This window comes from Cnephaeus nilssonii, assembly GCF_951640355.1.
Source record: "Cnephaeus nilssonii genome assembly, chromosome: 16".
NCBI lineage: Eukaryota > Metazoa > Chordata > Mammalia > Chiroptera > Vespertilionidae > Cnephaeus > Cnephaeus nilssonii.
The window spans coordinates 45,680,913-45,708,875 of NC_137087.1; the positions used below are offsets into that span (position 1 = coordinate 45,680,913).

The window sequence follows — 27,963 nt, forward strand, 5'->3', positions numbered from 1 at the left end:
CATATGAAAATTTAAAAAGAAAATTAGATATAATGTTATAGTCCTTTAAAACAATTAAATGATATATTAAATGTTTTCCCAGTTGCTAATCTTTTTTTAATGGGTCCAGTTTATTTTATTTTAAAAAAATATATTTTATTGATTTTTCTACAGAGAGGAAGGGAGAGGGATAGAGAGTCAGAAACATCGATCAGCCGCCTCCTGCACACCCCCTACTGGGTATGAGCCCGCTACCAAGGTACATGCCCTTGACTGGAATGGAACCTGGGACCCTTGAGTCTGCAGGCCGACACTCTATCCACGGAGCCAAACCAGTTAAGGACCAGTTGCTAATCTTAAAAATTATCAGATTTTCTAACTTCTTTTAAAGAATTTAGAACTGTTATTAAACTAATGGTACAATGAAAACAGCCTTTTAAAAGAGCATACAGTAAATCCTCAATGTCATCAATAGGTTTTGCAACTTTAAGCGAAACTACATATAACAAAACCAACTTTACCACAGGCTAATTGACATAAACAAGAGTTAAGTTCCTACAGCTTCTCATCATGTTATAATGAAACAATGTTGAACAAAATGACATTATTTGAGGGCCTGCTGTATTCATTTAGAAACAACAACAACACAAAACAACTCTCACCTTTACATGCCTTAAATTACATAAACTAATATACTACAATATACATAGGCATTTCTGTATGTAGGTTAAATTCTGTGCAACTTGAAAATTTGCTCTCTTTTGAAAGAAAAAAATTACAATTCCTTAGTTTAATGCACTCTCATTTAGAATCACTAATGCTAAATATACAGGAACACAGTTTGGGCTTTCCTCCGAAGAATACCCTATGTTTCCACCTGTGTTTCTTTCATGGGGAATCATGAAAGGAGGGAGGATGTCGTCTCAGTATTTTTTTTCCAGGTTATTATTATTGTTGTAGTTAATATTACTCTTGACTCAGTGTCAATACATGCATCCATGGGCTCTGCACACCACAGACACCCAAATTCCATACTGTTTCCACCAGTGAGGCTCTCATTTTTAAGGTAGCAAATGTAGTATAAATGTAGACGTAGAACGAAGGAATGTAATGGGAGGGCGAACCTCAACATAAAAGACCTAATTAGGATTATTTGGGAGTCTACAGTGGATTAGGATTATCTTCACTCAGGCAATAGTTCAAGATGTGAGGGAGGGGAGAGGGTCAAGTGATCACAGGGAGGGGGTATTGGGTTTAGAGGGCTTTCTGAAGGCTGTGTGCAGGCCACTGGGCAAGAAAGGAATTTCAAAGTAAGAAAAAGTGGGCCTGGGAGCAAAGGTGTGAGTAACAAGGGAAGAAAAGAGGAGGCTGAGACAAAGTGGAAAACACAAACATAAAGTTAGGAAATTGATGCTTGATATTATGAAAAACAGTCGGGAGAGGATAAGAAGGAATGGGAAGAGTTTTAATGACAAGAGAGATGATAACCAGAGAATCCAGAGGCTGAGGATCAATGAGAAGAAAGTTTTAACTTTTACTTATAATTACTTGCTATTTATTGCCTCCATTAAAAGATTCAGTATAATTAAAGGAGGGTTTTCCTAAACTATACATTTAGCCTAATTCTCCCTATCATTTAGCATAATTTTTATAAAATTTGACAACTACTTCACAATAATTCCAGGAAGAAGTCTATAAAACAACTAATTTGGTGATACACCAATTTGTTTTTCTGCAGTGGTATATGCTTCTCTTGGTTGCTCGCCACCCCAGTGCTGCCCAGGATCTGTTTTCTTCTGGTCAATAAATAAAGGTAAGGAGAGCATCTTGCCTTAAGGGGAAATACACACACACACACACACACACACACACACACACACATATATCAATCTAGTTGTAAAAAATTTTAATCCAAAAATAAATTAATAATAAAAATACTCAGAAAGTATCGGATAAAGTTAAAACATTTATAATGCTTCTGACCTTAAAACATTATGGAGCCTCAAAAATCAAGTTTCATAAATCTATTCTAAAATATAGTTATCCATGGCACTCAGAATGATGCTTTAAGCAAAGCCAATTCACATCTTCCTTGGCAACTGCTTTGAAATTATTATTTGGCTGTGGGAGGAAGACCAGAGAAAGCGGTTTTGTGTTTGTTTTTCTGACGGAAGTACAGCCTACTCTGGATTAGCCAGACTGACTATCCAGCATGTGAATGGAGGTTCTTTGTTTCTCCTTTTGCTTCTGGTCCTCCTCCCTCCTGCTGCCACCTTTTGGTCATTTTATTGCTCCCAAGTATTTCTCCACTAGAGGGGTAGGGAGCCAAGCAGAGATGATACTAAAATGTGTGGCTTTTTATTGACCACTTGAGCAAAAGTCTAAAAGGAGATTGAAAACAACAAATAAGGTTTCTGGGTAACGTGGTTTTCAATTATGTGTGCTGCAGCAGTATCGATACCTAGGTGACTCGGGTGTGAGTGGCATTACGGAAATAATACATGAGACAGTTGTTTGAGATCTCACTTAAGTCCTACACACTGGATATGGAAATGATGACACAGTTGCTTTATTTAAATTATGTTGCATTTAAACACAAAACTGATAACAATAAATAGAGTTTAGTAATAACATGAACATACCTTGAAAAAAAAAAGATGTATTTTTATCTATCAAAAGCCTGTTATTTCCTGGCCTAAAAGAAATGGAAGACAGCCTCTCCCCTCCTATCATACTTTAGGTTTTATTTACTAGTATTAGTCACCTCCCCACAATTAATAAAGGTGAAGTAAAATGTTCTCAGTGTCATCTTCCCTGAGAATAACTTCGGCACTTTTAGGAGTTGCCCTGACCCTTTCAAACCCCTAGAGAACCATTTAATGATCTAAATAAATCTTTTTCTGTAAGGGGTCAGGTAGTAAGTATTTTCGGTTTTGTGGCCCACACAGTCTCTTTCACAACTATTGGATTTTGCTGTTGTAGTGTGAAAGCAATCATAGAAAATACAGGGTGTGCAAAAGTAGGTTTACAGTTGTAATCAAATAAATACAGTAATTAGTTAATAATAATAAAGGAATAAGCTGTGTTTCGCATACTCACAATTATAAATCTACTTTTGCCCACCCCGTACGCAAACAAGTGGACGTGGCTGTGTCACAAGAGAACTTTCTGGACACAAATTGGAATTTCACTTCATTTTCATGTGAGGAAATCTTATTCTTCTTTTGAAATTTTTTCAACCATTTAAAAATACTGTATAAAAAGGATATATATATGTGTATATATATGTATATATACATATACACACACACACACACACACACTATATGTAATACTTTAAACAATAAAATAAAATTTAAAAATAAATAAATAAAAATACTGTATAAAAACTATTCTTAGCTCATAGGCTATAGTATAGCAGGAGGCAAACTAGATCAGTTTGTCGACACCCACTCTAAAGCAAGAATTTATTATGGCGCTCTAGAGATAACTGAGAAGTGTTAACCAGGCAACGAAATGTATCAAGCCTCAATACTGTTGTGAAGCCTAGTGTAATAGGTCTTTTTAACCAACAATGGAAAACTATTAAATACAAACAAATATAATCCATCAACCACTGCCACTGCAGGCTGCTACAAAACTGTCAGACAGAACTAAGAGTCACCAGGCCTTAGAATTTAACCATGGGGACCCACCTGCTCCCCAAGAGTTGTTTAATCCCAAATGGCACTGGAAAATAATGGAATGTTGACACTGAATCCAAAATACTGTCTGGTACTGGCAACGTAATGTAGCTGGTAAAAGCCCCTGCAGGGTTGCTCCAAGCTGATTTTTGCTAGCTAGTTCTATAATTCCCAGGCACTCTAAGCAAATGGGAAGTGTGGAATCCAGAGTCAGATTATCACTACCTTGCAGTCTACCCTCAAAGTGTTAGAGTTTATGATTTAAAATTCTCATTCCCTACCCGGTTTGGCTCAGTGGATAGAGCATCGGCCTGCGGACTGAAGGGTCCCAGGTTCGATTCCGGTCAAGGGCACATGCCCGGGTTGTGGGCTCGATCCCCAGTGGGGTAGTGCAGGAGGCAGCCAATCAATGACTCTCTCTCATCATTGATGTTTCTATCTCTTTCTCCCTCTTCCTTCCTCTCTGAAATCAATAAAAATATATTGAAAAAAAAATTCCCTGACTTGAGGACCGGAAAGTTTCTGAGACCTCTGTATGGAACCTTAGAGTCTTTCATGTCCTTATGAACTGCTCTTACTTGAGTATTTCTTTCCAAGTACCTTAATCAGGAGACAAACAGTAGTCCTAGAGAATGTGACAGAGAGCTGAGAACTAACATCCCAGCCTCTGCCTGAACAAAGGCCACCTAAGCCAGGGAATTCCCAGTGCCTGAGGCAGCTTCTTTAATTCTGGGCAGTTACAATTATAGGAAACTTCTTCCTTATTCTGAGTTAAACTCTACCATCTAATACTCCCCGAACTGCTTCTTGTCTAGTCCTTTAGCAATATTCACAATGAGGCTAATCTCTGATTTAAGATAGTTCTTAAAGTAACTGAAGACAGTTCCAAGTGTTTTCTTTTCCAGGAAGGACATTGTCAGGCCTTTCAACCATTCCTTACACATCACTGTTCCCAGGACTCTCACTACTATCTTGGTTGTTCAAGTTTGGGATATACTTGATTTGCGGATATCCTTGGGATGATAGAGTTAGCCGCACAATCTTCTGACTTCCCTACTGCTGTTCAAATCACTATGGTAATAAATAAGCACTTTATTTGCCAAGGTGGGTGTGGGTACAACATCGTTACTGAGCGACAGCAAAACATCTTATACAAGTTATACAAAGATGTTTCTCTCTCACAGTCTGGAGCCTTCTGCTAGCCCTAAATTTAGTGATTAATGTTATGGCAATGGAATTATTGGCAAGACAGAACCTTATAGAGTTAATGTTCCTAACCCAGCAGAAAAGACTATGAATTAACACATCAGAAAGAGTACTTACAAGAATATCAGTGTTTTCAAAATAATTCCTCCAGTAGGGTCTGATTTTCCTCTGTCCACCAATGTCCCATACATTCAGTTTAAAACCTTGTGATTGTACACTTTTGATGTTAAAACCCTGCAACAAAGAAAGGTAAAAACAAGTTTTATTAAGCTTTGAGATCATAATTCTGACAAAGTTACACTGGACAGCTATGTTATTTACTAATTCTGAGGTACTCTGCCAGATGTGACACTGATAATACTGAGAACAGTTTGCTATGACAGGGAACGAAGAAATGTATTTATACATGCTTACTTCATTCAGGTTGTGGAGTCAGTGTTTTTAATGTCATGGCTAACATGATGTGCTTCCCATCATGAGTACACACACACAACCACTGAGGACAACTTGGTATGAAAGTAGCTCTGATAACACAGGCCACGCCCCTGATGAGTCCTCAGGATGGTACATTTAACAGGACATTACCTGTAACTAACAAAACCCCCCTGAAGCTGAATCTGAAAACTCGACAGAACAGAACAAATGCTACATTTAAAAAGGCAAAAGCTAAAATCTGTAAGATTGCGTTCTTTAGGAGTAGTTCAAAATTAAAGGAATTTTCTCATATGGATTACTCAGGAAAAGGAAGGAGCTGAACTCAGGAAACTATGGTGGAGGCTGGTTAATAACTGGATGATGAGCCCAGTGAGAAAGGTAGGGCCTGCTGGAACCGCATGTTCAAACTCTGAAGTAGAGCCCTCAATTATAGGAGTGATGAAAACAAACAAACAAGCAGGTATTTGAAACCGTTCTTTATTAGGTATCTCTAATGAACCTGAAAAGAGAGCATTCATTTTCAGGACCGGTACTCAAGGTGGAACTTTGGGGAAGGCGAGCAAATCAGAAGCAGGCAGAATTATGAGCTGGGAGGTAGTGTGCAGAGAAACAAATTAACAAGAACTTTGGGGTTTGGAGAGAAGGCATTTCATGAGCAAGAATAAAAAAAATATCTTCTTGCAAAAATGATTTAGTGAAATCAGGCTCTGAAAGATCCAATCAACAGTGTGCTACCCCAGAAATGACATTTCATCCAGAATGACTGGAGTTAAGCACATCTGGGGATGCCTCCATAAACATTTGCCTCATCTGGCAGCTTGCCAACACTGCTGCCTCGCCCAGAAAGACAGGCACGGTGCAGTGGTACAGGAACACTGCCACCCAGTTTCTCCTGAGGATACATAATCACCAGAGAAAAACTGGGGATGATGCTGATTGCAGCTCCTCTAAAATGCCAATGACTGAATAAATATGAAGTTTAAGAACTCTAAAGGGATGTGACTTAAGATTATTGTAAAAGGCTGCTTCATTCTGACTCATTGACAAAACCACTTTTATGAGCTTAAAAATACTATACATAACTACAATATTACATGTCAAATCCAGTAACATAAAATCCTTCTAAAAGGAAGCAGGAAATAAATAAGAGTAAATCCTGGAATTCAACCATATGTATCAACTGTCTTAAAATTCTATTGTCATCAGACCTAATAAATCTACTAAGAAATTATTCTAAGGAAATAATGAGATATATATTATATTCATATTTGTAACAACATAGAAAGATGTTACATACAGTATTGAGTGAAAAAGATGATATAAAACAGCATATTCTCTATAAGCCTTTTTTATTTATTTTAAATATACCCATCATATATATGCATAGAAAAAAAAACTGAATGAATATATCACTAAGTGTTAACAGTGGTTATGTATGAATGGATATTATAGGTAATTTTTAGTTTCTCAATTTTATGTATACTTTCAAAATTTACTATAATGAGCATCTATTACTTTTTTAAATATAAAAACAAAAATACAATAAAAGTTTGTTTTTTTTGTTTTTAACATATATTTTATTGAATTTTTACAGAGAGGAAAGGAGAGGGACAGAGAGCTAGAAACATCGATGAGAGAGAAACATCGACCAGCTGCCTCTTGCACACCCCCTACCGGGGATGTGCCCGCAACCAATGTACATGCCCTTGAGCGGAATCGAACCTGGGACCTTTCAGTCCGCAGACCGACGCTCTATCCACTGAGCCAAACCGGTTTCGGCAAAAGTTTGTTTTTAAAGAATATGAACACGACATAATACATGATATGGCAAAAGTAGGTTTACAGTTGTTAGTACACGAAATAGTTTACTCTTGTGTTATTAATTATTGTATTATTTTCCATACAAACAACTGTAAACCTACTTTTGCCCTACCCTGTAGAATAAGAGTCACCTACAACACATCAAACAAAGCCTGAAAGTTAGAATTGGAACTTTGGGTCCATACTTTGAGTTCATTTCCATGGTCGCAGCATGTTCTTGAGAAATACAGCCTATCTCAAATCAAACAAACAAGCCCCCCCCCCCAAATACACCCCAAAATCCAGCACCTCTTTTTCTGGCTGAAATCCTCGCACACTAATGTTTTCAGCCTTTCTAGGCTATACTACTGTAATATGCTCCTCCTTCGACTATACATTAAATTTGTTCAGAAGCTGTAATATGCTCCTCCTTCGACTATACATTAAATTTGTTCAGAAGCTGTAATATGCTCCTCCTTCGACTATACATTAAATTTGTTCAGAAGCTGTAATATGCTCCTCCTTCGACTATACATTAAATTTGTTCAGAAGCTGTAATATGCTCCTCCTTCGACTATACATTAAATTTGTTCAGAGTTGAAATGACTTTTCCTGCGAAGTGTTTTGAATCAGTAATATTCATAGGCTGTGAAGTACACACACCAGCACAGCTATTCAAACCTGACACCAAGCTCTTAGTATAGTATGGCGACAGAAAATGCTAACCAAACCTGGTTTTGCTGAATGTTAATGCTCAAGCACTTTACAGTGACTGGAACTGACTGATAGGGCTGTTCCCAGTTAGGAAACCCAAAGGCTTGGCCAGAGGTCCGGCTTTCTCGGAATTTCCAACAGGAAAGGAGGCCTAAAGAAGCGGACTGGAGTTCTTCCAACCAGGACTTGTCTTTCAACTTCCATACAGTGAGCACCACCACTGTCTTATCCTTTGTGCTTTACTTGCTAAGTCTTAGGAAAGAGGAGGGTTGATGAGACTGCATTAAAAATATGGGTAATTTTTAAAAATTGATATATATTTGTGTTTATTAAGTCTGAAAAATACACACTAAAATATTAACAGTGGGTTTTCTCACAGTACTCTTTGCTTCTCTTCTTTATACTTTCTCTATATTTGCTATATGAATTAATTTTATAATCAGAGAAGATAAAGCTATTTTTTAAAGGAATCACTTAGATCTGAGGGAGTTGATTGTGTCCTGACATATGTATACATATATATATTTGTATTATTTATTTAAAAATTATAAAATATACATAAAAGAAAATGTACCATTACATTTTTAAGTGTACAGTTGAATGGCATTAAGTACATTTGCAGTGTTGTGCGACCATCACCACCATCCGTCCACAGAATTTACTTCATCTTTATTTTTTTAAAATATATTTTATTGATTTTTTACAGAGAGGAAGGGAGAGGGATAGAGAGTTAGAAACATCGATGAGAGAGAAACATGGATTAGCTGCCTCCTGCACACTCCCCACTGGGGATGTGCCCGCAACCAAGGTACATGCCCTTGACCGGAATCGAACCTGGGACCCCTCAGTCCGCAGGCCGACGCTCTATCCACTGAGCCAAACCAGTTAGGGCGAACTTTCTTCATCTTGCAACACTGACTCTCTGTGCCCATTAAACAATAATTCCCAATTTCCTCCTCTCTTTCCAGCCTCTGGTAACCATTGTTCTATTTTCTGTCTCTATGTATTTGACTAAGTATCTCATATGAATGGAATCTCGATACATTTTTGAAATCTTAAGATTATTTTATACAGTATATACTTTTCCCAGTAACAAAACTTAGAAATGGACAAAACGACATTCCCCATTTTGTCTTTCATATTGCTATTATCATATTCCGTGAGTCCCACAAATATCTGGGGCCACGCAGTGCTCACCTGTGTAGGTGTGATGTGGCTGATGTCTTCAGATGCAAGCTGCTTCAGAAGGGTAGTCTTGCCAGCATTATCCAAACCCAGGAGAAGGAGTCTCACCTCCTGGTCTGGTGCACTTTTCAATTTACGTAAAATTGAGAGTAAGCCCTTGAACAACCATAAAAAAGATTACTTTTGGGGCACTAACTTTCATATTATCGAACATCAGAGTACCTTCTCCTTGAAAAAAGTTCTTGAAAAAAGTAATGTAGATAGCTTATTATTCTTTCCCGCTTTGATGCCATTTGTTTCATTTGCTTTCCCCTTCTAAGTTTTGGCAGAAGTAGGTTAGTAAATTCAACAACTTAATAAATAGCATGGCTTATTTCTGCTCCTTCTATTAATCCAGCTTAGTAATCACCCCAAATCTCCGAAAGCCCTTTATATAAACTTAGAGTATAGCACTCATCATATCAGACTACAGGTAACTGACTTTTGTATTTTTCTCCTTTAGTAGAGTGAAGTTTCTCGTGGGTAAGGACTATAGTTTCTATTTCCCACATGCCTGGCACTAGATAGATACTAGATAACAGTTGTTTAATTAAACAGAATTAACACCCAAGTTAATGTAAGTTAAAGGTGCTATACAAAGAAATACAAATAAGTTATATAAAATTGTATTTGGGCTCTCTGTTTAAGACTTCATCATTTAGCTCTGGCCCAGTAGCTCAGATGGTTAGAGCATTGTCCCGATTATGTTAAGGTTGCAGGTTCAATCCCAGTCAGGGCATATACAAGAATCAATGCATAAACCAGTGGAACAACAATTTGGTCAGGGCACATACAAGAATCTCTCTCTCAAAAAAAAAATCAATAAATAAAATTTGAGAAAAAAAAAGAAAAAATAACTCATCATTCAAAATACTTTATCATCATATAACTTTCATGAGACCCTTACAGGACAGGTGCACAGTGTGGATTATCTGTTTTTTTCAGATGAAGAATTAAAAAGAGAGAGAGAAACATGGATCAGCTGCCTCCTGGGCATGTGCCCTGACCAGGAATTGAACCAGCAACTTCTCAGTGCACGGGACAATACTCAATCAACTGAGCCACACCAGCCAGGGCTCAGATGAAGAATCCTATATAATAAGAGCGTAGTATGCAAATTGTCCCCTCGAGTCTGGGAGTTCAACCAGGGGGCGGGGCCAGCCAGGGGAAGGGAGGGAGGCCCCAGGGGGCAGCCGGCAGCCTCTAGGGACCCTGCCAGTGCACAAATTTCATGCACTGGGCCTCTAGTTTGATATAACAGGGATGTTAGGGAATTTAAAAGTCATTCATTAAAAAAAAAATCAAAATTTAACCATAATATTTTTTATTAGTAACCTAATATTTCTGTTTCTTGTTTTAGTATTAACTAGAGGCCCAGTGCACTTGCACTGGGAAGAGGAGGGGGGGTGTCCCTCAGCCCAGCCTGTGCCCTCTTGCAGTCCAGGACCCCTTGGGGGATGTCTGCCTGCCCCCTGTGGGATCAGGCCTAAGCTGGCAGGCAGACATCCCTCTCACCGTCCAGGATCCCTCACTCCTTACCACCCGCCTGCAGCGGAGATGGGAGAGGTTCCTGTCACCACTGTTGAGCTCACCAGCTGTGAGCCTGGCTTCTGGCTGAGCGGCGCTCCCCCTGTGTGAGCGCACTAACCATCAGGGGGCAGCTCCTGCATTGAGCATCTGCCCCCTATTGGTCAGTGCGCAACATAGCAACTGGTCATTCCACTATTTGGTCGATTTGCATATTATGCTTTTATTATATAGGACTAGAGACTTGGTGAATGAAAATTCATGCACTGGAGGGGGGTCCATCAGCCCGGCCTGCCCCCTCCCACAGTCCGGGAGCCCTCAGGGGCAGGAGGCAACCCGGCAATCAAGGGAAGGCAACGCCCCATCACACCTCTGCTGCTGCCACTGCCAGCCTCAGCTGGCTCTGGTTACCTGAGCCTCAGGCGGCCCTGGACGGCTGGGAAGCTACCATCCAGGGCTTGCCTGCACCTTGGGCTGGCCCTGGGCGGCTGGGGGGCTGAGGGGACTGGGGGACCCCGGAGGCAGGCGCGCAGAGCAGCTGGGCCCACCTGGGGGCGGGCCTGGCCTTGCAGCGTGCTTGCTGCCCCGGCGGGGCTGAGGGGACTTGGCGCCACCATCTTTGAGGGAGTGGCAGTCAATTAGCATATTCCCTCCTTATTGGCTGTCGGCGCCGCTATCTTTGCAATGTGAGGGTCAATTAGCCTATTCCCTCTTTATTAGATAGGATTTTTATGGGTGGAAGTAAATCATGTTGCTTTTTATCCAAGAGCATAAGAAAAATCTTGTAAGATAGTTACTTGTTTTGTCCTGCAGATGACAATCTTGTTCCAATAAGGCATGGTTACAAGAACCAAAGAATACCAGATTTTAAAGGGCATTTAATCTAATCTCCCAGCTCAAGCAGAAATACCTTCAAACTCAATCTTAGAATTATATAAAACGGTTATATTTTTTATCTGCATTGCACCAGGCAATTATTCAAACCAGTCTATTCACTAAGATCAAATAATAATTCTATGAAATAATTCTCAACAACTGAGTCTATTGACAATGGTATGCAAATATGCATAATTTTTAAGAATTCCTTTCTCTTGAGAGACTCTTTGTTTACTACTTCTAGGACTGTATTTGCACTGACTTGCTAAGGACCACATTAACCTCTCTATGCCTCAAATTTTTCCAGCAGTAAAATGGAAGTTTGGTTAAAGACAGAAAGACAAATTCCACACCAAAAGATCTGGGAAAGAGGCTGAATAGATTTGAAACTAACAAACAAAAGATAGGCATGACACTTCTTTAGTTTTCATCTCTTCTGGCCTTGAATACTTTGACACCATTCCTTTTTAAAACTATATTTATGAGAATTTTCCCTGGCTTCTGTTAGCCGCACTGCAATCACTCATTTGTAATACCCTCTTTCAGAATAGTTAAAATTAGAATTCTGAGATCCTCAGGGGACTGGTGATATAAAAAAGCTAAGAACAGGGGAAACACATTGTACTACTTCTGAGTTCCTGGTTAGATGTCCTCATTACCTTTCCAATAAAATTATAAAACTGCAATTTATCCCATTAGAACATTAAACAACAGTACAGGTACAGTTCTCCTCGTGCATTATCTACTAGTGTAGAAATCGTGAAAGAAGGTCCGTTTTCTATAAAATACTTCGAAGGTTCAAAATGAATGTTTTAGGTGTTTCCTCGCGTGTCTCTTTTGAAAAACTATTAAATAAAAATACTGCATTCTGCAGGCTGAGATTTTTTATGCACTCATTCTATTTGAAATTGATTAAAAGAAAAATATAATTTCTATTCATCTTAAAAGAAGAAAAGCAAAGCACAGATGAGAAAGAAACCATTCTAACTATAGCTAAGCTTTATTAACCTAATGGTATAAAAAACAAGGCATCTACATTTCTAATGGGCAATTTTCCTCAGCGGGAAACAATGGCTTCACATGTTTCACCTTCAAGTGAAATTACTGAGAAATGAAAAGTTCAGCTAATATTTTCTTCCAGCAAAACAATAAATGGCATTTCAAGCATGGTCTAGGAGAGACAAATGCGAATGCAGCATCATATTAACCCAACTACTGAGGACAGAGGATCACAGGATTACCAGGGTTTGCTAAATAGGGAAGAGGATATTTATAGATACCAGGATTCTGCCTGAAAGCTACAAAGTAAGCTGGAGGAAAGAGAACAGAATAAGTCTATTCTATGTTTCTATCTATATATGTCCATACTTCATTATAAATGTCAAATGAAAGAAGGCAGACATTCGAAGTTAATTTTATTATGGAGCTAAGTTTTGCAGCATAAATCCAAGGGAATGGATTTTGAAGGTGTATTTTTTGTCAAAATATTCATTCATTCATTCATCATTAAATTCCCATAATGTGCCCAAGTGCAGTAGTGAGTAAAATAGACACAATATCTATGTAGGACTTGTGTTCCTATGCCAAAGGAAATTTAAGAAACAAAGGCAATTTAAGAAACAAGAACTTCAGTTAACTGTGGATTGTGTTATCACCATGCATGTACTAGTATACAAGTTATATGCACCCTGGTGGACAAAAGTGGTCTGACTCACCCATAAAATGTTTAAACAAACTTTCTTACAGGCAAATCATGAATAGATGTGCTACATTTTACCTGCCTCAAAATCAACTTAAACTCAACTACTGGCAGAGGCATGGAAGCACTGACCTAAAATGATACAAACTAGGTCATTTAAAGAAACTGGTGTAGTGGACGGGGTGTGGGGGGGGGGGAGAAAGTTAATGGTATATGGAAAATAAATGTGGCTCTGAGGAGCAGCTAACATTTAAATAATCCAAAGTCACAAGGCAACTGTCACGTGCATGCACTCCCCATAACTAGCTTAAATAGAACTGACTTCAATTTATTTTTACCTCTTTAATCTAACAAAAAAATTGGTGCTGCCTAGTAAGACCTTATTAATTTTCAGGAATTCCTGTAGTTTAATAGAGAGAACTTCACCCAAATTTTGTCTTCTTTCTCCTCATCTCTCAACTAAATAAAATACCATGTTTCTTGAGGAACAAAATATGGGCATCTTCTCAGAAAGATTGTGGGTTCCCACCTCATCAGAATACTAATGAAAAGAACATTACGGGTTTTAGAGTTTCATAGATTTGTATTTAATTTCCCTATATATGTAACTCCAGGCACAGTTAGATCTAGAAAATGGGGACAATACTTATATCTTAAGAAAAACGTTAGAGCCCTCGCCAATGTGGCACAGTTGGTTGAGCATCATCCTGTGCACCAAAAGTGTGCCTGTTTGATTCCCAGTCAGGGCACATACCCAGGTTGCAGGTTCGATCCTGGGTTGGGTACTTGTGGGAGGCAACCGACAGATGTTTCTCTCTCACATCGATGTTTCTCTCTCTCTCTCTGTCTAATCAATAAAAATATTTTTTTTAAAAAGAAAAATGTTAGGAAGACTAATAAGGTAATGCATGTAAAGCATAGGCACATATCAGGGACTCAAAACCATTGTTGTGTTTCTTCTTCTTCTTTTTACTTTTCATTGACCATGTCTGACCAGAAAACAATCTTGGCAACCATCTTCAAATGTTTAATACCCCTGATAACTATCACTAGGTTCATACATGTAGAAAGTGGTCCGTAAGTAATTCCTGAATGAAGGAGTCATTATTAAATAACAATAATTAGTTATGCCCTAAAATCACTGCCATCTTAGTATTTCACCAAGGATGTAGAATCATAAGGCTGGGGTAAAATAGCTGACCCTAAATGTTCAGAGAAACCCCAATGGGTTTTTGTTGTAGTACTCTCCAAATTAAAAGTCTGTATTAGTCGTAGCTGAAGATATATTAAAAACAAACAAAAAAACACAACCCCAAACCCAACAACCTGGGACTTACTGTTCAGTTGAACAGTTACCACGGGGGCCCATGGGATGTAAGATGTGACACCACTGACCCTTTAAATTCCATGTTCCACTTTCAGTTCTAAGAATAGCTCGCACTTTGGGAGACAGGGAGAAAGGTGTATTTTGGAAACCAGATAAAGAATCCAGAATAATTTGTCCTAATTTCCTATTGCTCATTTTAAGAAAAAAGAAAAAGAAAAACAAATCTGTCTTGATCACTGAACAGAACAGTTGCATATAACAATGTTGTATACACTGTGTATTTGTTGTATGCAGTGTCACTTTGCACCTGGAAACCTGAAGCAGTGGTTAATTTATTGTGGCCCGTAATTATAAGTTAAACAATCATGAAATCACAGTCCATTTAATTGATAAACTGGGGAAAAGTTAGGCTACTCTCATACATTTCTCATTTATGATGACATCTCATTCTCGATTAGGTTGGCATGCCTTTTTCATTTCAATTCTAGTTATTTTCCGTAAATATTTATGTTTATATTCATTTGTTGAGAAAAACGTAGCCTTTGAATGGACAACTCATGTATAAACGATTAATAAAAAGAAAATGTAAAAATCTGTTTAGCCCGAGGTTAATAAAACTGCAATGTAGCAAGTGTGAAATGTGATTGGCAACTTTAGATCAAATAATTCTACTTCTTTAAAAGTCTGACAGTGTAAAATCAATAGAGATTTTTTTTCTTATCATTTACTCATTAGATAATCTGACCAAAGGTACATATTTTTTCCTTGTGGACACCTAGTAGCTTTTTCTTACTTCTGAATCAGTAGAAATGGTTCACCCTGGCCAGTGTGGAGCATTGAGAGGCCGCTGGTTCTATTCTGGTCAGGGATATGCCCAGGTTTCGTCTCTCTCTCCTCCTCTCCCTTTCTCTCTCTCTCTAAAATCAATAAAGACACATTAGATGGAAACATATATATGTGTGTATATATGGATATATGTAGTTCAACATTTCTAAAAGTCAAAAAGAGATTGGGGTTGGGGTAGGGAACTGACTCTTAAGTTTGAGTGCTGGCTCTTTACAGTTGGAAAGCCAACCAACCTGTTTCTAAATGCTTCAAAATCCACTTTTCTTTGCTTCCTCCTAAAACTACTTAATTTCATTTTAACACCCTCCAGTTAACATCAAAGAAATCAACAAGCAACAGAATGTCAACGGTCAAATCTGTCACACATCATAATTTACAGTTTGGGGAAGATTTCATTAGGTCTGACGGAGAAAAGGATTGCCCCAGATTGATGCCCACTCTCTAGTTTTAATTTCCCATTCATTTTCGTTGTAGACCCCACGCTGAAATTGCCCTTTTGGTTCTGGTGTGGTCACCCGCAAAAGAAGGTTGCAACAGGTTCTGAAGGAAATGCCAGGGACTGGGCAGCAAATTTGCTTCCATCTGCATGGATTAAGTATTGATCATCACGTACAACCAGACCTTGCAGAACCCTCAGCAAATAACTCAGGACTGCAGAAGCATGCCCGCCACACACACACACACACCCGAGGCAGCGTAAAATCCACCAGGCACATCTTCCAAGCGGGACCTCTTTTGTGTCCTGGGATTTACACCCTTCCCCCCAGACGGCCGCACACCGCTAGGAAAAAGGAGCGCTAGGCTACCAACTCCCACGGTACCGCTAGGGCGACCTGAACCGCAGTAGCGCTGGCTCTGCTCCCCGCTTCTGGCCCGGCCCGGGGGGACCCCAATTTCTTGCGGCGTGAGGAGGCCAGTTCCCTGGGAAGATCTACGCCTGAGCGCGGAGACTGCTCTGCGCAGCTCTGCGGCTCCGCCCTCATCCCACTCCCCAGAGTAACGATGGAGCCCAGGCTCCGAACGGGGACGTCCACGCACCCTTCCAGCCCCTTCCCCGAGCTTCAGACCGCTGCAAGTCCCGCCTTCCTCCCCAGGCCCAGGTCCCACACCCTCGGGGTTCCCCGCCGCCCCCACGAAACCGATCCAAGACCAGCCAGCAAGCTGAGCACCATCCCATTCCCAACTTTGCTTTAAGCGCAGTGCCCCGCCCTGGGCCTGGGGCCGAGATGGGGAGTGGGGAGGGGGGGGGGATGACCGACGGGCTTAGGAGGGGCCCAGGCCCCCACACTCACCATCCTCCTGCCGAGTCCCTCCTCCTCCTCCTCCTCCTCCTCCCTCTGCCACCCCCGTTACCAGGGGCAACTATTGTGGCGCCGCCCCCGACGTCCCTCGCACGCACCGCGGCGGAGCCCAGCAATAGAACGCGCGGGTTCCAGCTCCGCTTTCCCCGAAGTGCGCAAGCGCGCCACGGTTCCCGCCCACTGCGCAGGCGGGCCCCCAGAACCGCGGGAGGCAGCAGCTGGCTGGCGGAGTCTCTGCACTAGTGAGAACTCGCCCACGTGGCCGGCGGGCAGCCGGGCCTGTGATTGGTCGGGAAGGGGAGGCGTGGAGGCGGGGCGAGGGGAGGTTCCCGGGCGGAGTCTGGCGGGGCTTCCAGGCCCAGCCTGCATTCCTCCCGGGACCAGGTAAGTGGTCTGGGGAGCCAGCCGCCTGCCAAATCTACCTTTAGTTCTTAAGTCCTGGGAGGGAGCTTGTGTTTCTGTCCAGACTCTGACCCCGCTGGTCTGCATCGCGGACTGGGCTTCTACCTGCTGAAGCCACGTGGCGAGCGGAGAGGCCAGGATCTGCCCCTGGACCTCTCCCTTATGGCCCCCAGCAAACTTCCTCTGTCAGTCCGAGGGGTGGGGGCGTAAAGGGTTGTGCACCCTTCTCCACACACCACTGTTGAAGCTTGGGGTGGAGGAGTCCAAGTGGTGGGAGGCTGCCTGTCGGAGGAGGTAACAAGCTGCCGAGGAACTGGTCCTGAGCCCTGAAGTGAGCGGACAGCGCGGGTGAAAGACATTGTGGTGTAGCCGGGTTTTGCTAAGTTACGTTAGACCGGGAGGTACGACTTTTGCAGTCCCCAAGGAGGCAAAAAAATGGGCCTGTACTTCTAGGCAAGGAAGATGGAGAGGGAGTCTGGGTGAGTTGGGAGGTACTATCTCCCACCTCCTCTCCGTGCAGAGGACCGGAAAAGAGTCATCACAGGGAGCTAGACTCTGGAGACACAGCAGCGCACAAAATGTACCCTCTAGGATATTACATCCTTATTTCGCACAATATTTCATTTCATTCTCAACCCTAGGAAGTGGTTATTTTAAGCAATATAGAGGAGATTTGAACCCATGTCTGTCTGACTCTTATGTAAGTTCTTTTAAACGTTTTTGTATTGTCTAGAACGGAGTGGTCTATATTTGTGATGTAAACCTAGAACTTTTTAAGAGCTGATACAGTGTGTGTGTGTGTGTGTGTGGTACACCTTGACTGCACATGCCTGTGTGCCTCTTACTAACCTCGCTGGGTAGGGAAGGATTATACGAATTATAATTAGAGATTGTATGAATTATTATATGTCGAGTTTATAGAACATTGCCTGGCACATAGGAAGTGCTACATAAGGCTTAGCTATTACAGTCATGCACCGCATAACTTAGTATCAATCAACAGTAATATGTGTTCATATATGTTGGTGGCCCCATAAGATTATGATGAAGCTGAAAAATTCCTGCTGCCCAGTGACCTTGTAGCTGTTCTAACATAGCACATTACTCGTGTGTTTGTGGTATTGATGGTTAAATAAACCTACTGTGCTGCCAGTCATATAAAAGTATAGTACATACAATTATGTACAGTGCATAATACTAGAAAATAAGCGACTATATTAATGGTTTATGTATTTACTGTACTATGCTTTTTATTGTTATTTTAGAGTATACTCTTTATACTTATAAAAAAATTTGCTGTAAAACTATTCTGTTACACTGGCAGCAGCCTCCTACATATCGTGTTTACCGTGTCTCTGGTTTTCATCATTTTCTCTTGTACTTGATTTAAATTTGTATTGTTTTATATAGTAACATGCTGTACAGGTTTGTAGCCTTGGAGCAATAGGCTATACCACATGGCCAAGGTGTGTAGTAGGCTATACTATCTAGGTTTGTGTAAGGCACTCTGGTGTTCACACAACGGCACCATCACCTAATGAGGCATCTCTCAGAATGTATTCCTGTCGTTAAGTGGAGCATGACTGTATTAATAGTTTCATCTAGGTTTTTAGACTTTGCCCCTCTTCCCATCAGCAGGTTTTCTAGTCTGGTGAAGATCATTGGAACAAAGGCAGACTTCCCCTGCATGGTCCTTAGCTATTTAAGAATCCAACTAAAGTAATTTTTTAAACATCTGCTACTTGCATACCTGCTTCAGATCGTTGGAGAGAAAACTCAGTTAACAACCTTGACTAAGGAGGTGCAAGATGAATGGTTAAGTCAGAGCATCATTCCTACAGTCTACCCGTCTCTATTCTGGTTCTTTTGTGGAAAAAGGCAAGGCAGACTTCTCTAAGTTGTTGCCCTGGAGTCACATAAGTGTACATAAGCATATACCTAGGCCTGCTTGTTTAGTTTTTAGTCTCATTCTCCAGTTTGCCCTGTACAGACTTGACACCAACCCTTGCCATTTCAGTGGTCTTTGTGTGTGACCTTCTTGAGTCTTTGGTCGCTTTGATCTTCCTCTGATGTGAGTACCAGCCATAAGGTCTTGTTTTTATCCCTACCTGGGATAAGAACAGGGACACCTTGGGTACTTCCCTTCCCTTGCAAGAAGATATCCCAGAGTGGGGGTTGGAAGTCTGTTCTCTGAGCTCTGATACTGTTTGCCAGAGAAAATTAACTCTCTCTGGCAGGATGAGCGTTACTTCCGGAGATTTAGTAGATTATTTCATTTCTTCCTATCTATCTATCTATCTATCTATCTATCTATCTATCTCCTTAACAAGTAACCTATAGTGGATAGAACACCTACCTAGATGACCCTAGGCCTGTGAGCAAGGGAAAGTAAGGCCCTAGCTATTGTCAGATCTTTGGATGGGTATACAGGACTGGATCTGTTTGTTGTTAGTGGAGGGCTGTGTAGTGCCACACAAACGCTGGCTCAATCATGTGAGCCTTTCTAGGCATTAGTTTCCTGTTCTATAAACTGAGATCTTGTATTCATCCCTAACCCTAGAAGGAAAGGGAGTTATCTGTCAATCCCTGTTTGACCTCCCGCTCCCCCCTTGTTCTCAGTAGTGGAACCCTATTTCTCCATTAGTGGGGCCACGCTGGACAGGATAGTGACCTCTTTAGGGAGTACCTAGATGTGGCTCTGTGGGAAGAGGGAGGGTAACGGGAAGAAAACTTAGAGACTAGATAGGATGCAGTGTAAGCAGGGTAGACAGTTTGCATCTTCGTTAAAGAAAACCTGCTGTTTGGTAACTAAGGCAAGTTCTGAGTTTAGATTTTAAAAAAGGTAACATCCTTGATGCCAGGAGAACCCACGGATAAGTTGGAATGCATTTCAAGTAGGCAGTTAGTGTCTTTAGAAGGTAGATGAGAGATACAGCATGAACCTCACAGTCTATCAGGGAAGTCAGAGTTCACACAGTAACTGTAAGTAAGAAAGTGACAATTCCGAAAGCCCAACATGCTGCCAGTGAAAGCAGGACGCTAGGGGAGCATGGAACAGAAGGGCCGAGTTTGGCCGGGAAGGAGTCATGGAACTGTGCCCTATGGGGCATTGCTGTGGGGAAGATGTTCCAGACAGAGAATTCAGATTTCATTTTGCCTATTTGTACATCAGATGAGGACTGGACAGGTACTGTCCTGACCTCAGTAATGAAGGCAAAGTTTCTTGCAGAATTTAGCAAATGATTACCCCTTCATGGTAGAAGAGCTTCCATTGTAAAAGGCAGAGGACTCGCCAATGTTGGGTTGAGGGTGGTGAGAGATGTCTGAGAAGTGTGTGTGTGTGTGGAGGGAGAGGCATAGCAATTTGCTCTGCTGGGCTGTTTCAGGGGGTACCAGTGTGGGGCTCTGTAAGCCAAATCGGTGTGTGATTTGCTGTCCAGGCCAACTTCTTATAGGTTCGTTTGGAGTCAGGTGAACTCTTGCCCCTCTCCCACTCCTGGTTCAGTTGGGACTGAGTGAAACGCCTTTGGTCTTTGAACCAGCCTGCAGGAGGCCAAGTTTAGCCTGTTCCTGGAGGGCAAAGCCCAGAGCTCCATGGGCACAAGCTGTGCATGTGAACTTGTAATTTTCTGTGTATGGAAAATTCTGAGTGAAGGTGATATTTTAAAGAAAAAAAGACAAATGACCTAGTAGTGGAAGATATAAGTTAAATCTGAAAATTATTCATTAAAAAAATGAGTAGGTGTTATTTAGTGAAGAGGGGAGGGAATAGCACTCTGGACAGGGAATGGTATTTGCAAAGGAACAGGTGGCAGGCAGCCTATTGCATTTCAGAAAGTCCTCTGGGCCCTCACTGGTTTGGCTCAGTGGATAGAGCGTCGGCCTGCGGACTGAAAGGTCCCAGGTTCGGTTCCAGTCAAGGGCATGCACCTTGGTTGCGGGCACATCCCCAGTGGGAGGTGTGCAGGAGGCAGCTGATCGATGTTTCTCTCCCATCAATGTTTCTAACTCTATCCCTCTCCCTTCCTCTCTGTAAAAAAATCAATAAAATATATTTAAAAAAAGAAAAAAGAAAGAAAGTTTTATGGCACTTGAAACTCAACATGTGGAAAATCAAACTTATTATTCCCCCCCCCCCCCCCTGAAAGCCTATTTTTCTATATTCTCGGACTTAGCACGTTATTGCCCAAATCAGAAACCCCAGGTATCACTCTAAATATTTGTGATGTGTCAACTTGACTAGGCCAAACAAAATTCCTTAGCACCCCCCTCCCGCCCACACACACCTCATGTTTGTAGTGGGCTATGAGGGAGAAGCAGCCATTCCTAGCCAATCCCTTCCCACACACCTTCTCCCCGTTATTCCAAGGAACACTAATTTAGGGGCTGTGGTGAAGGGATTTTGCAAATGTAATTAAAATCCATAATGGGTTGGTTTTGAATTAACCTAAAGGGAGATTATCCTGGGTGGTCTGACTTAATCAGATGGAATCCCTTTAAAAGAGGGCTAGGCCCCCCTGGAGTCAGAGACAGCTGGGCCTGCATTACTTCCCTTTCCCCCAGGATCAGCCCTTCCTGTCTGTCTCTTTTGTTGACCTCTGGCTTACTTAGCCAACTCTCACAATTACATAAGCCAATTAGCTAATTCCTTCTACTAAATCAATTTTTACCAGTGTGTGTGTGTGTGTGTGTGTGTGTGTGTGTGTGTGTGTGTGTGATTTTTGTTGTTGGCAGAAACAAAGTTTCTGGATAGACAGACCAGTTTGGTGGATAGACAGACCTCCTGCTGCAAGAGGGCAGCAGGAAGGGGGCCCAGAGTGGATTGCCTGTGTATGAGATTTTATCGTATCTAATAAGAGAGTAATATGCAGATTGACCAACACTCCAACACACAAGATCAAGATAGCTGCCCCTATGTGGTCAGAGATCCTGCCCCCATGTGGACACAAGATGGCCACCACAAGATGGCCAGCAGGGGAGGGCAGTTGGGAGGGACCAGGCCTGCATGGGAGGGCAGTTGAGAGGGACCAGGCCTGCAAGGGAGGGCAGTTGGAGGCGATCAACCCTGCAGAGGAGGGCAGTTAGGGGTGACCAGGCCGGCAGAAAGGGAAGTTGGGGGCAAACAGGCTAGCAGGGGAGCAGTTAGACATCTATCAGGCTGGCATGGGAGTGGTTAGGGGGTGATGAGGCTGGCAGGCAGAAGCGGTTAGGGGAAATCAGGAAGGCAGGCAGGCGAGCAGTTGGGAGCCAGCGGTCCTGGATCGGGCCTAAACGGGCAGTCGGACATCCCTCGAGGGGTCCCAGATTGGAGAGGATGCAAGCTGGGCTGAGGGACACCCCCCACACCCCCGTGCACAAATTTCGTGCACCGGGCCTCTAGTATGTCTATATATTTCCTATTGATTCTACTTCTCTGCTTGAACCCAGACTCATAATATTCCTCTTATACCCGATCACTTAGGTTCTCTCCTTTTGGGCCCTCCTCTCTGTTTGGTGCATTTGGGTTCATTTTAGCGCCACTTCTTGCCTGGATTATTGGGGTCCCCTTCCAGCTCCTCTTTCTGAGTCTTTATCTCATACTAGAGGCCCGGTGCATGAAATTTGTGCACAGGTAGGGTCCCTAGGCCTGGCCAGTGATCAGGGCCAATCAGGGCCTTCCTTTGTTCCACGCCACCACCTGGTGGTCAGCGTACGTCATAGCGAGCAGTCGGTCGAACTCCCAAGGGGACAATTTGCATATTAGCCTTTTATTATATAGGATGATTGTTCTTTATAAGCTACACATCTGATCTTGTCACTCTTCCTAAAATCTTTTAATGGCTTCCTGAAATTTTTAAATTTTATTTATTTATTTTTAATATACTTTTATTGATTTCAGAGAGGAAGGGAGAGGTAGAGAAATATAGAAACATCAATGATGATAGAGAATCATTGATTGGCTGCCTCCTGCATGCCCCACACTGGGGATCAAGCCCACAACCTGGGCTTGTGCCCTGACCTGGAATCGAACATGACCTCCTAGTTCATAGGTCGATGCTCAACCACTGAGCCACGCTGGCTGGGCTTCTTCCTGAAATTTTTAGGCAAAAGTTTCAAAGCCTTAGCTTTATGTTTGACTCCAGTTTCTCACTTCTCAACATATCTACTATTAATTTTTCTTTTGGGAAAATTTTTTAGTGCTTGCTCTAGAGTTTGCAATGTACATTTACAACTAACCCAAGTCCACTTTCAAATAATACTATACCACTTCATTGGTAGTACAAGTACCTTACAATAGAGTATTCTTAGTTCCTCCCTCCCATCCACTATATCATTCCCTTATCTACAGCTATAATCACTGGATACATGGTTGCTATTATTATTTTGAACACACTGTTATCTGTTTGTTAACTGTTAACAATTAGAATAAGAAAAGTAAAGATTTTTTTTAACCTTCATTTATTCCTTCTCTGACACTCTTTATGTAGGTCAAGAGTTTATGACCTATGTAATATTCTTTCTTTCTCAAGAACTTCTTTTAACATCTTGCAAGTCAGGTCTCTTGTTGACAAACTCCTTTAATTTTGCTTGTCTGAGAAATTCTTTTTCTCCTTTATTTTTATTTCATCTTTTTAAAAATATATTTTATTGATTTTTTTCCGAGAGGAAGGGAGAGGGATAGAGAGTTAGAAACATCGATGAGAGAGAAACACCGATCAGCTGCCTCCTGCACACCCGCCACTGGGGATGTGCCTGCAACCAAGGTACATGCCCTTGACCGGAATCAAACCTGGGACCCTTGAGTCTACAGTCCAACGCTCTATCCATTGAGCCAAACCGGTCAGGGCTTCTTTATTTTTAAAGGATCATTTTGTTTGATGCAGAATTCTAGGTTCATGGGTTGTTTTATACTTTCAACACTTACTAGTAAATATTTCACACTACTCTTGCTTACATGGTTTCTAAAGAAATGTCTGATGTAATCCTTTGCTCTAAATAAGGGTTTTTTCCCCCTCTTTCTGGCTGCTTCCTTGATTTTCTTTATCTTGATTTTCTGTGGCTTGAATATAAAATGCCTAGGTGTAGATTTTGGGGCATTTATCTTGCTTGGTGTTCTCTGAGACTCCTGAATCTGTGGATTGGTGTCTGTCATTAATTTTGGAAAATTTTCAGTCATTACTTCTTCAAATATTTCTTCTTTTCCTTTCTTCTCCTTCTGGTATTCCCATTATGTGTTTGCCACATCTTTTGTAATTGTCCCAAGGTTCTTGGCTATTCTATTCTTTTTAAAAATATATATATTTTATTGATTTTTTACAGAGAGGAAAGGAGAGGGATAGAGAGTTAGAAACATCGATTCAGCTGCCTCTTGCACACTCCCTATTGGGGATGTGCCTGCAACCAAGGTACATGCCCTTGACCGGAATCGAACCTGGGACCCTTCAGTCCACAGGCCGATGCTCTATCCACTGAGCCAAACCAGTTATGGCGTCTTTTTTTAATTCTTTCTTTCTCTCTCTTTTTTTAAAAAAATATTGATTTCAGAGAGGAAGGGAGAGGGAGAGAGAGATAGAAATATCAATGATGAGAGAGAATCCTTGATTGGCTGCCAGAAGCACTAGGGGATATTTTTCTGATCTTCACCTTGAGAACCTAGTGGGCTCCTGGAGGTAAAATTCACAAAAGTAGTGTCCCCCAAGATTGAGTCCCCACTTGTCCACATCGAGCTCCAGAAATTCGTTGATTACAGTTTAAGTTTTCCAGTGATACTTGCCCTAGCAGTGGGCTTCTGCTCTCAAAGAGCTGTGTGTCTCTTTACCTGCCTGTCTCCAGGTTTTGAGGCAGTGGCTTGCCCTGTGATCTCAGTTCTCTGATGGGTCTAAGAATAGTTGTTGATTTTTAGTTTGTTCAGCCTTTTTTCTTGTTGTGCGGGTGACATTGTGCACACCATGAGCTTTCAGTGCTGGCTTTTCCTTTTGCTTGAAATACAGCTCTTCCATCTATTTAACTTCTGTGCATATTTCCAAAACATTCTTTATTTCTCATACTAACAAAGTGTGTTCAGAATCCCTCATCTAGCCCAGAACCCACGGCGGCAGGCTGTCGGGGTGGAGGGGCGGCCCTGGAGTGGGGGTTGTGGGGGTGCGCGCGGGGACCTGGCACGGTGGCTGCGGGGCTGACGAATGGAGAAGAGAAAGCCTATGGTGGCTGTGAAGGCCCTGATGCCATGTATGTCAAGTTGATATCTTCAGATGGTCATGAATTTATTGTAGAAAGAGAACATGCATTAACATCAGGAACAATAAAAGCCATGTTGAGTGGCCCAGGTCAGGTTGCTGAGAACGAAACGAATGAAGTCAATTTTAGAGAGATCCCTTCATGTGTGCTATCAAAAGTGTGCATGTATTTTACTTACAAGGCGTGCTACACTAACAGCTCCACGGAGATTCCTGAATTCCCAATTGCACCTGAAATTGCACTGGAACTGCTGATGGCTGCGAACTTCCTAGATTGTTAAATAAAATAAATTATAATAAACTGTTAACTATTTCCAGTATTTAATACCTGTAGTTCGGTTAGTAACTTTTTCATATATAGCATGTTGCTTGTGTGTGATTGAACTTTATTTTTAAAAATATATATTTTATTGATTTTTTCAGAGAGGAAGAGAGAGGGATAGAGAGTTAGAAACATCGATGATGGAGAAACATTGATCAGCTGCCTCCTGCACACCTCCCACTGGGGATGTGCCCGCAACCAAGGTACATGCCCTTGACCAGAATCGAACCTGGGACCTTTCAGTCCGCAGGCCGACGCTCTATCCACTGAGCCAAACCGGTCAGGGCTGAACTTTAAAGTCCATTGCAAAGCAGACTATCGTCTCTGCTTTTGCATGACACAGTTGAAATTTGTTTGCTACATCAACAGATTAAGGACATATTCACCAATTGAGAAATAAACAAATATGCCAGTTGCTAGGTAGTTTTCCCTTACCCTTTGGGTGTGATTTTTAAAATTAGAGCGGTGGCGATATAGTAAATGCTGAAATTTAGTCATAAATGAGCATATTCTACAGGTAAATATTGGGGCTATGTATTTTTATGTTTTTAGTGTTGTTGTTTTTAAACCTATTCTGATCTTATAGCTGTCATTACCATTATTAGAATTATGCAAATAATTGCATTAAAAACATGTTTATAACTTAGACAAATGTTGATTTTTATAACTGTCGAAGACATGAGTTGAAATTTCTTATGTGTCTTTTGATAAACTGCAGTATTGTTTTAAGTGTATCTTGTCTTTTTGTTCATTGCTACAATTTAAGAACTTTATTTAAAAGCAATTTGGAAGATTACTTGGTAAGGCTGTTGGGGTAGTGACCTTTTGAACTGTAGCCACGTGGTCAATAAGTGAAGTACATGACCTCGGTTTCATGTGTACTGTGCATTTTGGCCAATCCAAAGTACTGTATTTTCATTGACTATAAAGCTTCCTTTGCAATATTCATTCTTCTTACATAGTCCCTTGTTGTGATTATACTTCTGGTTGCTTAAATGTTTAAAAAGACTCACTGTGAACTTTACCCACATCTTAAAAGCTAGACTTCTCTGAACAATTCCAGTCTTCCTGCATCCAACTGAAATGTTATAAAATATGACAAGCATGTGGACAGATATAGTGCAAATCTTATAATGCACTGTGATATGGTATATGAATTATCTTCTATTAATTAAAATGTGTCCCAATAAATATGCCCATCATCTGTGGGTCTCCTACTGATATATAACTTATAAAGAGGTCATTCAGCTTTTATACTAAACAGACAAAAAATGTTTCAAAAGCTATGACAGAGCATCTCTGCTTGGGCCTGGGAAAAGAGAACTGTAGTTTGGTTTATTATTGTTTCTATCATAGTAAATCAAGGCTGTCATTAGGGTTTTTAAGTTTCCATCTTAGTTCTTCAAGACTGGTTTAATATGGACCAATTTTTATGGAAACTGCAAAAATCATAAACAATCAAGATCTATAAATGATTTTCCTCTTAGAAAACTTAACATTATACTTTCTAGCTTATTGAAAGCAGTTAAATATATATGTTAATTCCATATATTTAGTAGCTTATTAAGATATACTGGTACGTATTTTAGTATAGAAGATTACCAAGTACAAGAATTATATTCTGCTACTTGAGACAAATGATGTCAATTATAAATCTAAATAATAAAAGGTTAAGGTGATAGCTAGAATCAAATTTTACTTTGACTGATTTTAGTAGGTTACTTTTTATGTTAGATCCACAAGTAACCTTAAGTTAAAATATTGAAAAAGAACTGAAAAATTAGGAGAACATGTATATCTTGTGGCAAATGATACTTGCATGTTAATAAAGGCTCTGTTGAAAAAAAAAAAAAAGAAGAAAAACTCCTCATCTGTTTCAGATAAGGTGACCATTTCATTTATCATCCAAATTGGGACACATCCAAATTGAGAGTGAAAGGGGTGCTGTTCGTGATGACCCCAGGCCAACACTCCTAGGCAAACTGGGAGATATGGTCATCTCAGTTTTAGATGTCTCTTTGCTGGCTTTCCACTGCTCCCAGTGTCTGCTGTCCTTATTGAATTACCTGTTTAACCTCTATTCTGAAAGTCCTTGAGGGCAGACATGGCGCCTCACTCACAGCCATGGCCCTGCATCTCTCACAGGGCCAACGTGCACCACACACGACACGGAAATGATGGAAGTGTTCATTTCCACTTGATCTGTGATTGTTTCTACCTTTAATGGGATCCCCTGCCTTCTTCCTCCTTCAGATAAATCTATCTTCTAGGGCCGCGCTCACATTGCACTCCTTCTGGGAAGCCCCCTCTGATTACTCTGTTCCTCCGCCCCTCCGTCTCTGCTTCTGCAGATCTCCTGTATTATGGTTGCTTGTGCATATTACATACTGTGGGCTCTTGTTCCGC

General features: G+C 41.2%; 3 protein-coding genes across 7 annotated transcripts in view; 2 read left to right on the forward strand and 1 right to left on the reverse strand.

Annotated features, from left to right (window-relative positions):
* Window positions 1-16,745, reverse strand: part of ARL3 (ARF like GTPase 3) — a 29,778-nt gene extending 13,033 nt beyond the window's left edge. Inside the window, exons 1-3 of the mRNA XM_079794289.1 lie at window positions 16,609-16,745; window positions 9,015-9,158; window positions 4,986-5,102 (exon numbers count right to left, since the gene is read on the reverse strand). Coding sequence (XP_079650415.1) covers window positions 4,986-5,102; window positions 9,015-9,158; window positions 16,609-16,611 — 264 coding nt within the window. The 5' untranslated portion in view covers window positions 16,612-16,745. The remainder of the gene's footprint in view (window positions 1-4,985; window positions 5,103-9,014; window positions 9,159-16,608) is intronic.
* The window catches only part of SFXN2 (sideroflexin 2), a 51,534-nt gene that overhangs the window by 13,140 nt on the left and 10,431 nt on the right, over window positions 1-27,963 (forward strand). Inside the window, exon 2 of one of the 5 annotated variants that reach the window (XM_079794285.1) lies at window positions 1,718-1,792. The gene's annotated coding sequence lies outside the window, so the exon portion shown is untranslated. The other 4 variants (XM_079794288.1, XM_079794284.1, XM_079794286.1 and 1 more) reach the window with 4 other exon arrangements.
* On the forward strand, window positions 25,175-25,516 carry LOC307112851 (elongin-C-like; the record flags this gene model as incomplete). Its single annotated transcript, XM_079793927.1, has 1 exon — window positions 25,175-25,516. Exon 1 carries the CDS (start codon window positions 25,226-25,228, stop codon window positions 25,514-25,516), a length of 291 nt encoding a protein of 96 aa, XP_079650053.1. The 5' UTR covers window positions 25,175-25,225.